Source organism: Nannobrachium achirus (assembly GCF_963921795.1).
Source record: "Nannobrachium achirus genome assembly, chromosome: 4".
Classification (NCBI taxonomy): Eukaryota; Metazoa; Chordata; class Actinopteri; order Myctophiformes; family Myctophidae; genus Nannobrachium; species Nannobrachium achirus.
This window is the reverse complement of record NC_137813.1, coordinates 11,287,713-11,303,781: the sequence shown is the minus strand read 5'-3', so window position 1 is coordinate 11,303,781 and position 16,069 is coordinate 11,287,713. Positions and strand designations below refer to the sequence as shown.

The following is a 16,069-nucleotide window of genomic DNA, read 5'->3' as shown; positions in this document are numbered from 1 at the left end:
TACCTCTTACCAATTATAGAGGGTTTAAATGGCACCGGATATGCAGCTCTGCAAATAAAAGGTGAATTGATCCCAGTGCATGACGGAGGACGATTTCACGATGAATTAAATCTCCACGATAAGATTATCGTGAGTTTTCTTTTTTATCACGATAAACGATAATATATCGCTTATCGTCCCATCCGTAGTGTCCACCCTGCCAGGCTGCCAGTAGCCCTCTGCATGAACTCTAGGAATGTCATTCGGGCCCCCGTGATCTTTTTACGACGTGTCTGCCGAGCTGTCTCCAGGGCCCTGTTTTTAGACCGCAGTCAAATCCCATTTGTTTCTCATATCAGATCTCTAGGCCCGACTGTTACACACTGTCGTTTGCAAATGATCTGATGATCAGATCAGGTCTGTGCGTGATTTTAAACGGCGTCAACCCAGAGCCGCCCTGTGCCACCTATCTGCTGTGTTTGCTGTGGTAACGACGTAACAACGTCATGATGTAGGCGCTAGTTGCTAAGACACAAAAGACAAGTACAGTACATGCATGAAAACAGTGGAGAATTGACAAATCTCTACTCGCCATTCCTTCCGTCTTTCTCGCGTCTTGTCACGAAAACAATACACTATTTACCGCCAAGGCTTTTTATATAATATTTACTTGATTGTGGAGCGCTCCGTGCACGCTGCACGTGCCCATTGTGCGCGCGCCAAACCCAGTTCATGGCCGCGCTATCCGTGTTCTTTCGTGCGGGGAATATCCATACAGATACAGGAGATTGCATGCTTCACTGAGAGTTTAAATGGACCTGTCGTGCGATGTGGGGAGACAGTAGGGGAAAAAATGTAGCCTCTTGGAAGCAATGCTAACTAGAGTGCGGGGGGCAGTTGAAGCAGGTCAAAAGTTGTTCCTGCGTGTTTGGAGAGTGAGCTATGAGATCGCTTAGAAGGATGCAATGGTTTTGTGGATGATGTCGACGCACTCATGCACCTCGTCCTCTTTGATGATGAGGGGAGGGGCCAGGCGGATGACGTCACCATGGGTGGGCTCCGGCTTGGCCAGGAGTCCGTTGTCACGCAGACGCAGGCACACTCTCCAGGCGTCGTAGTCTTTGGTCTCCTTGATGATGATAGCATTGAGCAGGCCCTTCCCACGGACCAAGGAGACGACGTCTTTTGGCAGCTTATTCAGCTCAGACCTGAGCAACGTGCCCATCTTCTCTGCATTCTCTGCCAACCTCTCGTCCTCCATGACCTCTAGAGCGGCGATGGCGACGCGGCAGGCCAGGGGGTTGCCGCCGTACGTGGATCCGTGCTCCCCCGGCTTAATGGTCAACATCACCTCGTCGTCGCACAACACCGCGGAAACAGGGTAGAGTCCTCCGGACAGGGCCTTGCCCAGAATCACCACGTCTGGACGTGCGTTCTTCTCGTGGTCCACCGCCAGCCTCCTGCCCGTGCGCGCCAAGCCTGTCTGCACCTCGTCTGCGATCCACAACACGTTGTGTTTGGTGCAAAGTTCTCTGACTCTGGTCAGGTAGCCCTGGTCGGGTACCACCACGCCGGCCTCGCCCTGGATGGGCTCCAGCATGAAGGCTGCCACTTCTGGGTCCCGCAACAGGGCTTTCTCCAGTGAAGGAATGTCGTTGTAAGGGATTTGCTCAAAGCCCATTGAAATGCCTCTGTAAGGGACCTGCACGAAGGGACCGAAACCCTCGTAGCTGCTGGAGACGGCGGCCAGGGTGTGACCCCAGGAGTTTCCCTCTGCAAAGATTATCTTGGCATGGTACTCTTGAATGCCCTTGACATTGTAGGCCCACTTGCGTGCCAGCTTGCAGGCGGTCTCGGCGCCTTCGACGCCGGTGTTCATGGGCAGGACTTTGTCGTAGCCGAACATCTTGGTGACGAACTCCTCGTATTCTCCCAGCACGTCGTTGTAGAAGGCCCTGGAGGTGAGCGTGAGCTTGGAGGCCTGGGCGCTGAGCGCGGCGACGATCTTTGGGTGGCAGTGGCCCTGGTTCACTGCACTGTAGGCACTCAGGAAGTCGAAGTATCTGTTGCCCTCCACGTCCCACACGTAGAGGCCCTTGCCCCTCTCCAGCGCCACAGGGATGGGGTGATAGTTGTGGGCGCCGTACTTGTCTTCGCGGGCGAACACCTCCGCTGGAGTGAGGCGACTCTTCTGCTCCTTCCTCTTCAGGGAGGCCGCGGTGGAAGCGGGCCGCGTTCCAGAGTGAATGGCGCGCGCGAGCACAGGCGCCGCGCTCCTCAGGCTCCGGCTCAGCCTGGAGATCAACCCTTACATTGCACTATGCCTACGCAAGTTAAACACAATGCCAACGTAGTGCGATGTCCTCCTCTTGATGCGTGTTCAGTCGAGAGACACCGCTATAGAGCTGACAGACCAGCCTGCGCTCGTTCACACAGACAGGCTTTTATACTTAAAAGAACACAAAAGTAAATGGCCATTATTATAATTCAGTTCCTAGTGGATTCCTCGCGACTCGCGTCAGACAAAAGACAAAGACACAGATGCGCGAATTTCCTTTATATTGCTAGCCAACCTGAAAATGACATTTCTGTGCAGCGTCTTGGAATTGTTGCCATTCCCATTTACAGACAACACCCCCGTTTGTCACTATCACCAACCACAAGACCGCTAAACTGCTTTTGGTCAGATTGCTAGTCTGACATCAACAATACGATGTCATTAACATGATGTCATGAACAGGAAGACATGTAGTTAATGACATCATTAACGGCATGGCTTGTTTTTTTACAGTTTACAATGGATGTATTCATTCATTCATTTGCCATGAGTCAAAGCTCTGGATTTCTCAGCTTCCTTCTCTAAGTTCTATTCAGTCTAGGGATGGGATGATGTGAAAATGTCATATCACGATTATTGTGACAAAAGAAATGTACGATATTATCACGATAATCAAAATCCATTATCCTGGGTGCGGAACATTTGCCAAAAAATAGCAGATCTACAAGCTTGCGACGCGTTGTGATCTTGTAGATCGGCTATTTTTTGGCAAAGGCGTTTATATAAGTACCTTTTACTAATTATAGAGGGTTTAAGTGGTAATATGCAGCTTGTGGCAAATAAAAGGTGAATTGATCCCAGGGCATGATGGAGGACGATATCAAGATAAATCTCCACGATACGATTATCATGAGTGTTTTTTATCACGATAAACGATAATATTGCGTATCGTCCCATCCCTAATTCAGTCACAGTGTTGTTTTCATTTCAGCCTTTGACAGTGAAGTCAATAGAATCATTCTGTACTTGTACACAGCCTGGTTAGATTTTAATCATTATGCACCCTCCGTGCACGGTTAGACGTCGGATCATTCATTAACTTGTACACAGTGTTATTTATATGTTCCCACGTTCCATGCCAAAGAAGCAATCAAATCGTCAATCACAGTTATTTACGGTACATTGACAATGAATCGTCAACTAATATTTCATGATCGTGACAGCCCCCTAGCCTCCAAGTACGTCGATGTCAGTGAGTGCAGCTCCTCCGGGGGCATTTCATCTTGCACAGGCATGCTTATAGCCGTGGATATATTGGGGTTATATCATCCAGCCAAACGCTGGACTCTCGTCAAGGTCCACGAGATGTGACGGAGGTCCGGCCGCACAAAATTAAGACTGGGTGTTTCGTGACACGGAATCACATCACGTCGCTTAGGAAGGGGAAATGTCCGTTGTGTACGTCCAGTTCAATTAGTGTCAGAGGAAGAGTGTGGCTCTTTAACAGGGGGAGGGTCCAGAACCCCTAGGGGGTCGTGTGAGAGGATTTACCCTTATACGTATTTTAAAATTTCTGAAAAGAATGCTCATTAACGTGAAGCTAAACAAAGATAATGTGTAAACAGGCAAACCAGAAACATTTAATTGACACAACACTGATGACAGACAGTGCTGTCAAATGGATCTATGACATCAAAGCTGCAGTATCACTTAGAGAGATGGATGGTAGTCACTTAAAAGAAACACCTGTGGAATACTTCTAAAGCTACGCTCAAATCTCTCAACAATCAACAGACATGGTTGAGATGATATAGGCTAAATATGTTGAGCTAGATTTGGAACTGCTTATCAAGATACAGTATAAGAAAGGAAAATAAAAATACTTATGCAACAAAATACAGCATGCAGAGGGGGAAAACCCATCTACATATACAATTGTGTTTCCTCTCTCTAGGGGTTGTTGGCCTGAAAAAAGACACTTGAGACTGTTCAGAGTGTATGATGGAATGTCTGTGGGACTGTGGCTGCAGGAGCAGGCAGGTGCGGGATGGACAATAAAGCATATTCTGATTCTGAGGTCAAATATGAGCACAGTGTGAAATAAGGTGCATGCATACTACTTCCTAAATCTACAAGCTCGCAACCTGGCGCAACATTATTAGCCATGACCTTGTACTGTAGATCGTAAATCTTTCTGTTTTGGTTTTGGTAAAGATAGTTGGTTTAAAGGGGAGAAAAGGGAACCTAGTACACAGATCCATCTAAAACAAAAATAATATTGTGTAAGAGTAGATTTTCTCAAAACTTTTATATCTTTTTTGAAACTTTCATATATTCTAGATACATTGCACATTCAGTGAATTATTTCAAACCTGTTACACAAGAGACCACTCAAAACAAGGATTTATAATAGAGAAATGAATTATTTCAAACCTGTTACACAAGAGACCACTCAAAACAAGGACCTTTTAATAGAGAAATGTCAACCTTCTGAAGTCAGAGTAGCTTGAAGTCCAGTGGGACGTTTCTGCAGTCAGTTGTGATTTGGGGTCCTATGGCATCTGCAATGCTTTTTTTTTTTACACAATATTCTATTTTTTTTAGCTGGATCTGTAGACCCCTAAAGCCCTTTGCACACAGGCGCGTTTATCCGCACGGATAAAACGGACAATTTCATTTTTTTAAAGAAAACAATGATTCTCTACGACCTCATGCACACCAGATCCGAATTAGCCGTGCGATGAGTGGCTGCGGCCGTGCGTTTTTTTCTTGATCGAACCCAGTTCGATTTGTGCGTCTTGTCGCATGCGGTAAAAAACTCATCACTCCTTTTATGACTCCGCAGCACCGATTCCGCACAGCATTGCACACCAAATCCAATGCGTTTTATTCATGCAGCAAACGGAAAAAACGCAACTGTCCTGTGTGCAAAGGGCTTAACTCTGTTCAATGACAGATAATGTGCATGTTTGACGGAAAACTTCGATAACTCAAGTGATTCAGTTAAGAGCAGAGCGTTATAACCAACCGGGACAAAGTATACAGTCATATACACCAGGGGTTTTCAAAGTGGGTGACGGGGCACCCTGGGGTGCCGTGACGGCAGTCCAGGGGTGCCGCGAGATAATTTGATAATATTTGGAATTTATTTGGACACTTTTAAACTTGAAGTACAAAAAGAACGATTTTGAACATACAAGGTTTCCACCCGACAACAACAATATGTATATATTTCTTTTGTAATTTTTTAATACACATTTGAAGTTTTTCTGAAAACTTAGGTCAGGATTTAGGGGGACTGATCATAAGTCCGACCTCTCAATAGTCCGACCAGGTTAGCATTTCACCAGGATAACATTCACCAGCGTTAGTTTTACTAGTAAGGTTAGGTTTAAGTGGTCGATCGGAATAATGGGAGGTCGGAACTATGACATGGCACCAGGTTTAGAAGGCGTTTTTAGAATCTGCCTCAGTCCTAAATGGATTAATATCTGACAGGGAGCATCTCTACTTTGACTCTATAGTACCGTACTGGGGAGTTGAGTTGAGTACTCTGTAGTGATGGGACGATATGAACATTTCATATCACGATTATTGTGACAAAAGAAACCGCGATTTACGATATTATCACAATTACTAAAATCCATTATCCTGGGGCGGATCATTTGCCAAAAAAAAGATGTATCAAGTGCGTATATTATAAGTATCTTTTACCAATTCTAGAGGGTTTAAGCGGTACCGGATATGCAGCTCGGCAAATAAAAGGTGAATTGGTCCCTGTGCATGACGGAGGACGATATCACGATAAATTAAATCTCCAGCGATACGATTATTGTGAGTGTTTTTTTATCACCATAAACGATAATATCGCGTGTTGTCCCATCCCTTGTACTCTGCCCACCACTGGCCGGGCCGTCGTGCGACACCCACCATGACCGTGCTTCACCTGAGAGCGACACAGGGTTACCAGACAGCCAGCCAGCGCACGCACAAACGTCTGTCTCCCTCCTTTCCAGCTGGGAACGGAGAGGGAGGGAGAGGGAGGGAGAAACAGACAGACCGACGGACGGACGGATAGAGACTAGAGACACGGGAGAGAGCGAGAGACGGAGGGAGAGAACAGCAGGAGCCTGGTCTTAGCGACTCTGCATGGAATCAGTGCCTCTGTGTTAAGGCCTTATCTGAGTCACGGGTTCACATTATGACTTGGCAGCGAGGCCCCCGCCGAGTCATTACTACTGGGCGGGTTTGGTTTGGTTTTAGGGAGCAATACGGTGGTGGGGGAGCCGAGCTGCCTGGCCTGCCAGCTCTCGTTTCCGTTCCCCTGCATATTTCAGTGAGCGTTGGTTGTTCTCACACAGAGAGAGAGAGGAGGGGTTGACCCACTTCTGTTCACACTGACATCGCAGCCTCCTCTCCTCTCCTTGCCTTGCCTGCACAACGCTAAGAGATGGATGGGATAGATGGAGCGTGTACTGAGGTTTGTACACAAGCAGAGCTAGGTTTCCCTACTATGATACAGAGTGAGTGTGAGACCAGGGGTTTTCAACTGATTTTGACCCAGGGACCACCATTCCTGACTACAAGGACACTGGGGACCACCATTATTGTGTCGGTGAGTCTATTATAGACCCACAAGCATTTCATTACCAGTCAAGACTAAGAGCAGGGATATTGTTTTTTTTAATCCAGCAAAAATGTTGGATACACGTCCACATTTGAAAGCATCAACTATTTACAAAAGTATGCTTTACCTGGACCAAGCAGGAAAGGATATTATTATTCACATGCAAACAAGAAAGAAGAGAAGCAAATAAAAGTAAAATTCAAAAAAGGCAATTTCTTTCTTTTTTCCTTTTTAAAAATACTACAAATCATTTTCTGAATGCATGGTCAGGGACCACCTCCAATACCTCTGGGTCCGTGGACCACCAGTTGAAAACCCATCATATAGATAGACCTTGTCTTGTTTATTGATCCCACAAGGGCAAGTTTTGGGCAATCACACAAAAGACAGTCACAGCAGCAGCAGTCATACAAAAGACAAAAAAAAGAACGCATAATAATAAGAGCACAGCAGCAGGTTATGAAAGATGAAGAGACACAGCAGGACAAGAGTTACATTCGTCATTAGTCCGCAGGGAATAATTGTGGCGAGAACAAGAGTCACATTGGTCATCCGACCACGGACAGAGCGCGGGGGGGGGGGGGGGGGAGAGAGGGGTGCCCTGGCTGGTGGATGGAGCGGTAGCTCACACATGATGAAATGAGCATTCAGCCGCTATCCGCCACTGGCTACAGTGATCCACATCGACGGCCAGGTGTCCTGTCCTGTCCCATGCTCTCACCACCAAGAGCTAGCGTGTTGGGACCAGATGTCACCACCGCCTAGTCATTCAAGACAATTCTCTGCTACTGTTGTGTATCTGACTGGAAACAGTTCGAGCTTAAACTATAAAAAGAAATAGCAGATATACTGCGAGCTTGTAGATCTATTTTTGAAAAAACGTGAACATGTGTGCAAGTCTTTGAATATTTTGGATCTGATTCTATAAATGTCTCCTGAAGTAAACCCTAACAGTTTTCTGAAAAACCTACTGTATGTTTCTATGTCAGTGGTTCTGTGATCCCCAAAATGATATGCATTTGGCCACAGACCACCATCTAAAAAAGATTGTTCCAGGGACCACCTAGAAGCAAAATTTGAGTGTGTTCGCTTTAAAAATATATATATTCAAAGATTTGCAACACATTTTCACAACTTTTCAAAAATAGCAGATCTACAAGCTCACAGCGTGGCACTCGTGATATTCCTTTGCTTTTGCATATCGATACAGTAGATCATTGCAAATTAAAAACTATTTTTCGATTCAGTTACTATATCGTTACACCCCTATTACCAGGCCAGCAGATTGTGTCCTAGAGATGTGTCCAGACATCCAAAGCCATAGCAGGCCAAGCAGATTCCAGCACAGTTCCATCCTGGATGCCATCGTCACGCTGTTGAGGGAGGGCTCACTGAGACAGCCTGCCTGTTGACAGGCTGTCCTGACCACACAGGCCAACACAAAGGATTACATTCTCTGTGTATATCAGGGGTTCCCAAACTATATTGTCTCAGGGCACCTCATGAATAATCTTTTAATACGAGGCACCCCCAGAACCTTATATTTATAGCATATCGTCATTGCCGGGTGGAAACCTTGTAGGTCCAAAACCGTTCGTTTTGTATTTATCATCTATAAAATGTACTAAACTAGTGAAAACAGCTGATCTACAAGCACACAACTGTGCTTGTAGATCGGCTGTTTTCACTAGTTTTGTGCGACAGTCTTGTATGATGATCTGTGACAGTCTTTTATGATGACGCAAGGCATTACTTTACGAAAATGTGAAACTTGGAGATAAGAGGCTGGCGTTGACCTTTGCCTGCCTCCCGGCTGGTTTAGATATGATCTAAATGACTTAATTGCTTCTATCATCAGCAGTTAACCTCATACATTCTTTTATTTCTTACGCTAGCTGTGTTTCTGTCGGTTAGACTGTAACCCCGGATGGAGGAAACGGTTTGAGAAAATCGGCTACAGAAGTTACACATTAACCAGTTTTATGCCCTGTATGCTTTAGTTCAGAATCACTGTAGGCTAGCTGTATTGTCACATAGTACATAGCAGCCGGTTTATGGTGTAAAAAGAAGTGGGTTAAATTATAACTCTTTTGTTCAAGCTTTCAACGTTTTCGAGGAAAGGGAGGGAAGGATAGAGATGGAGGAAGAGCAAGGAGAAAAGCACAGGATGGAAACAGGCAAAAACAATCGAAAGATAAGACAGTATACATAGAGCAAGGGTCTTCAACAGGGGGTCCGGGGCCCTCAGAGTTACTACAGGGGGTCCTCCAAATCTTTGAGTGATAGAAAGTTTCTCCTTTTTTATATGAACTACAATCTCACAACGCCTTTTTTATATTAACTACAATCTCACAACGCCTTGCAGCGCAAGCTTGTAGATCGGCTATTTTCGACAAAGAGGTTTGGTGAAGAGGGGAAAAAGTACGGAGTGAAATGTCAAGTTTATTAAGTATTGACGGTTCAAGTGGTTAAATATCTGAAAACACAAATCGACGTGAATCCAAAATAAACTGATGATTGTGCTGTCGATGAAACGGTGGAATCTATGATAAGGTTGTGGGGGTCCCTGCTTCATCTCTCTCTCAACTAAGGGGTCCTTGGCCTGAACACGTTGAAGACCTCTGACATACAGTAGAGCAGGGGTCAGCAACCTTTTTGAAATGAAGTGCCATGTTTTTATGTTCTAGATAGCAAGTGTGCCATGTCAACAAACATTTTAATGACATGCCATCATTTTTATTGGCAGGACATTGTTACAACGATCATTAGAGCATAATTCACCTATCTCCCCGACTCCCTACCCAGTCAGAGTTCAGAGTTTTAATGAATGTAGAATTATGTGCAGGATGTACTTTTCTGCAAATTAGGTGACTTCATTTAACTGACCACGTTTAAAAAAAGATTTGATTTTAAAATAATAATACTCTCTCTCAAACTTCTGCCAGTGTGCCAGTGATCACCCTCCACTGTGCCAATGTTGGCACCTGTGCCTAAGGTTGCCTACCCCTGCAGTAGAGTATACTGTAGTACGTATACTGTACTTATAGCATTAGTAGCAGGTACTGTATGTACATGGTAAGCCGGAGCTTACAATGCATAGGCTATTTTTGCCAAATGTTCGCCTGTGTTTGTGAAAACGTCAATCTATTTTTTGTCCCAAAATGTTTGGCAGATGTTTGTGCCTATTATGGCATGCCCAGAATGGGGACGCTACACTAGGGTTCATGTGATTAAAAGTTAAAACATGACTTGTCTGTGGTGTGGCCTGTGAGGCTGTTTGTGGTGTATTATGATTACCTAAGCCTACGTGTAGTGTTGTGTGGGCGGCCTGAAGAGAAACTGGCCTGTCATGTCATGTAAAAGTCTCATCATTATCCTTGTGTGTGTGTGTGTGTGTGTTACTTTTCATAGGCATGGGACGTTACGCGATATTATCGTTTATCGTGAAGATTCGTGATAAGTAACACTCACGATAATCATATTGTGGAGATTTAATGCATCGTGATATAGTCCTCCGTCATGCACTGGGATCAATTCACCTTTTATTTGCCAAGCTGCATATCCGGTATTAAACCCTCTGTAATTGGTAAAAGGTACTTCTAAATATACCTACTTGATAGTCTTTTTTTTCACTCTCTATCAAATCTCTTTGCCAAAAAAATAGCCGATCTACAAGCTCACAATGTGTCGCGACGCGTTGTGAGCTTGTAGATCGGCTATTTTTTGGCAAATGTTTCGCCCCAGGATAATGGATTTTCATTATCGTTATAATATCGTAAATCGCGATTTCTTTTGTCACAATAATTGTGATATCCATCCATCCATCCATCCATCCATCCATCTTCAACCGCTTATCCGGAATCGGGTCGCGGGGGCAACAGTTCCAACTGAGACCTCCAGATTTCCTTATCCCGAGCAACTTCCTCCACTCCCTCAGGGAGTACACCGAGGCGTTCCCAAGCCAGTTTGGAGATATAATCCTTCCATCTGGTCTTAGGTCTGCCACGGGGTCTCCTCCCAGTGGGACGCGCATCGAGGACCTTCCTAGGAAGGCGCTCGGGAGGCATCCGTACTAGATGCCCGAACCACCTAAGCTGACTCCTTTCCAAGTGTAGGAGCAGCGGTTCTACTCCAAGTCTCTCTCGGGTGACTGAACTTCTCACCCTATCTCTAAGGGAGATAATAGTGAACTGTCTGAATGAAGCAGCAGCATCCCTCTCTCCTCACTGTTTATTTGACATACTGTACAGTCACTCAGTGACTGTCTGTCAAATCACAGTCAGACACTTGACTGTGATTGATTGAAGCATGGTAACCTGGTAACCATGGTAACCTGCATCCTGTCAGGTCAGCAAGCATCGGCCCTGGATTCTGCCACCCTCGCTGTGTGAGATCTTGGTCACTTAATTTTGTCTCATATATTTGGTTTTTCTCTACCGCAAATGTACAGAATGTTAATACTAAGACGACTTAGGGTGACAAGCGATAGGGTGAGGTCTCATCTGTACTCTCAGGTACTCGGGTCCTCAGTACTACTGAGGACCAGTACTACTCAGTACTCAGTACTCAGTACTCAGTACTACTGAGGACCCCCTAGGGGTCCCGGACCCCCTCTTGAAGACCCCTGCTCTAGCATGCAGGTGCAGAGATACTCTTGCAAAGTGAGGCAAAACACTTTCGTTGGTTGGTTGTTTTTTTCTTCCCCCTCGTCCTTCGTAAGCAGTAAGTAAGTACACGTCTCCATTTAGAGCGACATCCACGGGGCCAAAACCACGCCGACCTTGAATCTTTAACCCATTTAGGCCTAGAATTATTGAATGCTTTAACCAGTGAAAAATAGCAGATATACAAGCTCACAGCGCGGCTTGTAGATCTGCTATTTTTGAAAAAGTCGTGAAAATGTGTGCAAATCTTTGAATATTATGTATTTTAAAGCGAACGTTTATAACTCAAATTTTGCTTCTGGGGGGTCCCTGGAACTAAATATTTTTAGATGGGGGTCCGTGGCCAAATACATATAATTTTGGGCGTCCTTCATATGAAAAGGTTTGAGAACCACTGACTCTCAAGAACAGACTAACCGAGCTCCATTTGAATTGAAAAGGACCTTTTCTTTGACGATGGCTGGCCAGATTGCTGACATAGAAACATAGGGTTTTAAAAAAAAAACGTAGAAGGATTCAAAAGACACTTATAAAATCGGGTAAAAATTCTAATTTTCACGATAAAAAAAAAATAGCAGATCTACAAGCTCGCAGCGCGGCACTCGGTGCCGCGCTGTGAGCTTGTATGTCTGCTGTTTTTTAATAGTTAAAGCATAAAATAATGATACACAATACAGTGTACCCGTTCCAAACGGGTTAATCCTCCCCTCATCAATATTTCACTGTGTGGACGTCGCTTCGCCACAGCCGTGTTTAGCACAGAATCCACAAGCAAAGTGTGTAAAGCAAAGCGATTACAGGCAGCGGTCTGCCTGGCCTCAGAGTATAGCTCTTTTAGGTCTGCCTGGCCTCAGAGTATAGCTCTTTTAGGTCTGCCTGGCCTCAGAGTATAGCTCTTTTAGGTCTGCCTGGCCTCAGAGTATAGCTCTTTTAGGTCTGCCTGGCCTCAGAGTATAGCTCTTTTAGGTCTGCCTGGCCTCAGAGTATAGCTCTTTTAGGTCTGCCTGGCCTCAGAGTATAGCTCTTTTACGGTGTAAAACGTCCACGTTTTTACGTCGTAAAAGTGGTCGCATCCTGGAAGTGTGAAGTGAATTGTCGCTGGAGCAGGTGTGTGCCAATCACCAGGTGTTGCTGAGTTTGCGTGTCATCACCTCCTTTTTTCAGGAGGAAGATGGCATGCGAAAACATGACATCCGAAAAAAAAAAAAAAAAAAAAAACACTTTCATTCATCGATATCCAAATTAAACTCTGGGATTCTTGTGTAAAAATAGTCACGAAATATCACGATTTATAAAATGAAATGTATATAAAATATATATAAAATATATATATTTCCTACTAACATATCGTCACTGTCAGGCATAAACCTCGTATCTCCAAGTTTCACATTTGTACATTTTTTCAGCAAAGCAAAGCCCTGCTTCATCATACAAGGCCGTTATTGTTAAACATCTGCATCACTTGATTTACAAGAAGTCTACACAATAAGGTAATGTAGAAGATTCAGGGGTTAAAGTTCTCAGTCCTGGGGACTGATTTCAGTCTTGAGGATTTAATAGGGGCTATTTCTGAAGTGTTATTTTGATAGTTTTCCCTTTCTTCTCTCCTATGGTACATACTAGGGGTGTAACGATACATTTTAATAGCGATTCCATACAAATCACGATACATGGTTGACGATACGATACATGGACAATATTGGTTCATTCATGACGATACGATTCGATTCAATGATTCAAAATTGATATAGTAACTATTTAGCAAAGAAATTAAATCTGTGTGAAAGATGCGGATAGTGCAGGTTTTAAGGGAAACATGTATTATGGATATAAATAAGTAAACAGTGATTATCTAGCAAACACATGGACATTGTTTATTGACAAACCTGCACCTTGACATGAACCCAGAGATTACACACATTTATCGATAGACCAGTGTAGCTATATGGAAAGGAAAAGTAATTAAACCCCTCCTTTTAATTTTTTCTTCTTAAAAATACTAAATACAATGCACAAGTAGGTAGTATCGATACAGTCGATTCTTTGCACTGCCAAATCGATACGATACAAAATGAAACGATACGATTCTGGCTGTTTTCATTTCGATATACTTAGATTTTTTTAAGTTAAAAACGATATTTCGATACAGTTAATATGTCGTTACACCCCTAGTACACACATCAATACAGCATGGTGTTGTGGACAAAATCCTATCCAACGACGACAAAATATTCAGAAGCTTCGTGTCTGTCTGAGATGCCAAATCTCATCAAACGGCGATGGTGCCGCGGCTCAAATGACGAATAAATAATGGACCTTGATGTGAAAAGGGTTGAAAACCACTGTGCTAAACAGCGTGGAAGTAGTAGTGGTACGGTCGGTGTGGAGTTTCCTCCTGACTTGGCAGGGCGACACAGACAGATGGTGAGTGGAGGAAAGTGCTGCCCGCGCGCCCGTCAACATGGATATGTGACTGGGAGACAATACATCTGGCACAGACCGCCATCCATTATCTGTTTGCTGCTCTGCCCCGTGTTTGCCCACGGCTCATTCCAGTGGTTCTCAAACATTTCATGCCCGGATGCACACCAATGGGCCAAAGTCGAAAACAAATCTCAACAAGGCACGTCCGTATGCTCGCACTGGCGAAGATGTAGACCATCTACGTGTTCACACAACCCACGATGATGGCGATTCGATGTGTAATTTCAGAGAATTTGTGAAATTAAAAATTATGTTTTAAATTAAAAATGCTCAGCTATAATAATGGCCCAAAATAGTGATGCCAGGTTGAATGGGGTTAAAATACTATATACTTTGTTTAGGGTATATAATTTGCCTCTTTATTGGGAAATGAGTGCACACAACGTACTATTGTAGTAAGTGTTTTTCATGGTTATATATTAAAATAATAATTTGTGGTTGGTGGTTGTCACTATGCAGCATAAGCCTGTGTGCTTACACTTCTTTCTGACCAGCTTTAAAGGTGCTGTCTGCTGTCCAAATGGTGTTGACACTAACGGTTGCCAGACTGCCCGTGACAAGTAAATAAAACGGTCGGTGCAACAACAAGTGAAGTTTGCTTTCAGGTTGACAGACGGGAACTCGGATCAGCAATGCGCTGTGAGCTTGTAGATCCGTTAACACGTGACTGACGCGGTTGTTTTGTTCAAATTATGCTTAGTTATGCCATAGTACAAATTATGCTTAGTTAAGCTATATTCTCTTGTGGTTAGTCTTCTATCTATGCAGGTGAGAGACATCATTTATCAGCCCATAACATGCCGGTGCAGTGATGTCATTACGTGCGCATCCCGCATCAAAAACTAATTCAAGTCGCCCAGGGACTCATTCATGTCATGGTCCTGGAGTCCCGGGGATGCGCCTCCATTGGAGTCCATGTTAAAATAATTTACTTCTTCTACTTAAGTTGCTATATTAGTTTAGATAGTTTAATTCGTTTTTTAATGTATTGTGTAAGATAAACACTGTAAAGATTTATTATCAGTTAAACCTGGAACGGCTAAAAACTATTTTCACTAGTGGTTCTCAAAGTGGGGTCCTGGGTCCTTGAGGGAGTTCCAGGGCGTCCCCAGATAAATGATAGTTAGGAACCAAATAGAACTTTATGGGTCTGTAACTCGGTGAACAAATGGAACCAAATGGACCTGTTCTATTTGTACTCTAGTATTTTAACATTTAACATAAATTGGGGTCCCAGTGATATAAATATAATTAAATGGGTGTCTGTAGCCTAGTGTATTTAGAAATCCTAGTTCTAAGTTCAAACATTAGCCAAATTGTAAAATAAATATAAGAAATAGGCAAACATTTTGAAAATAGACGATCTACAAGCTCACAGCGCTCGAAAACATTGTATTGAGGACCCATTTGAATGACCACCTCACCGTCCCGGGACCCATTACATTGAAAACCTAGTAACATCACATCACTGCCGGTGTGTTGTAAACATGAGTGGTAGTTCCATTGCTGCAGCAGTGGAGCGGACAGTTAATTAATTAAGGAGCAGCATTAGATGTATGGGAAGGTAACCTGCCTATAGTTAAAACAAGCTTCCTGGGTTTAAATGACAGGATCTTTTCCACGAGGAAGCGGAACTCGGAACCTTCCTTAGCAATGCATCATTAAACTTGATTACTCTACTTGTTATGGTAGTAAGGCTGCGTGCGGAGAAGTGGCGGCTCTAATAGCTCCCAAAACGAAGCCTGCTGTAGTCCTTTGGAAACGTGTGTGTGTGTGTGTGTGTGTGTGTGTGTGTGTGTGTGTGTGTGTGTGTGTGTGTGTGTGTGTGTGTGTGTGTGTGTGTGTGTGTGTGTGTGTGTGTGTGTGTGTGTGTGTGTGTGTGTGTGTGTGTGTGTGTGTGTTGATTGATTACATTATTAGACAAAAATGGAGAACCGTACAAGTATAGTCAATACAATATAAACGTAGTACAGTACAAGTACAGTTAAACACCCTGCCTAAAAGGAACATCCCAAATAAGACCTTTTACGGTCTTCT

The 16,069-nt window shown here is 44.0% G+C and overlaps 2 protein-coding genes across 2 annotated transcripts in view; one reads left to right on the top strand and one right to left on the bottom strand.

The window, feature by feature from the left end:
* Positions 1 to 931: 931 nt before the first annotated feature.
* LOC308282641 (ornithine aminotransferase, mitochondrial-like) lies at positions 932 to 6,587 on the bottom strand (the record flags this gene model as incomplete). The annotated part of the gene is made up of 3 exons (XM_080723030.1): positions 932 to 2,286; positions 6,188 to 6,273; positions 6,448 to 6,587. The coding sequence occupies 3 exons, from the start codon at positions 6,585 to 6,587 to the stop codon at positions 932 to 934; spliced, it is 1,581 nt and encodes a 526-aa protein (XP_080579156.1).
* A 4,622-nt stretch (positions 6,588 to 11,209) lies between these two features.
* The window catches only part of lmtk2 (lemur tyrosine kinase 2), a gene marked incomplete at its 5' end in the record, with an annotated part of 85,099 nt that continues 80,239 nt past the window's right edge, over positions 11,210 to 16,069 (top strand). Inside the window, one exon of the mRNA XM_080723029.1 lies at positions 11,210 to 11,231. Coding sequence (XP_080579155.1) covers positions 11,210 to 11,231 — 22 coding nt within the window. The remainder of the gene's footprint in view (positions 11,232 to 16,069) is intronic.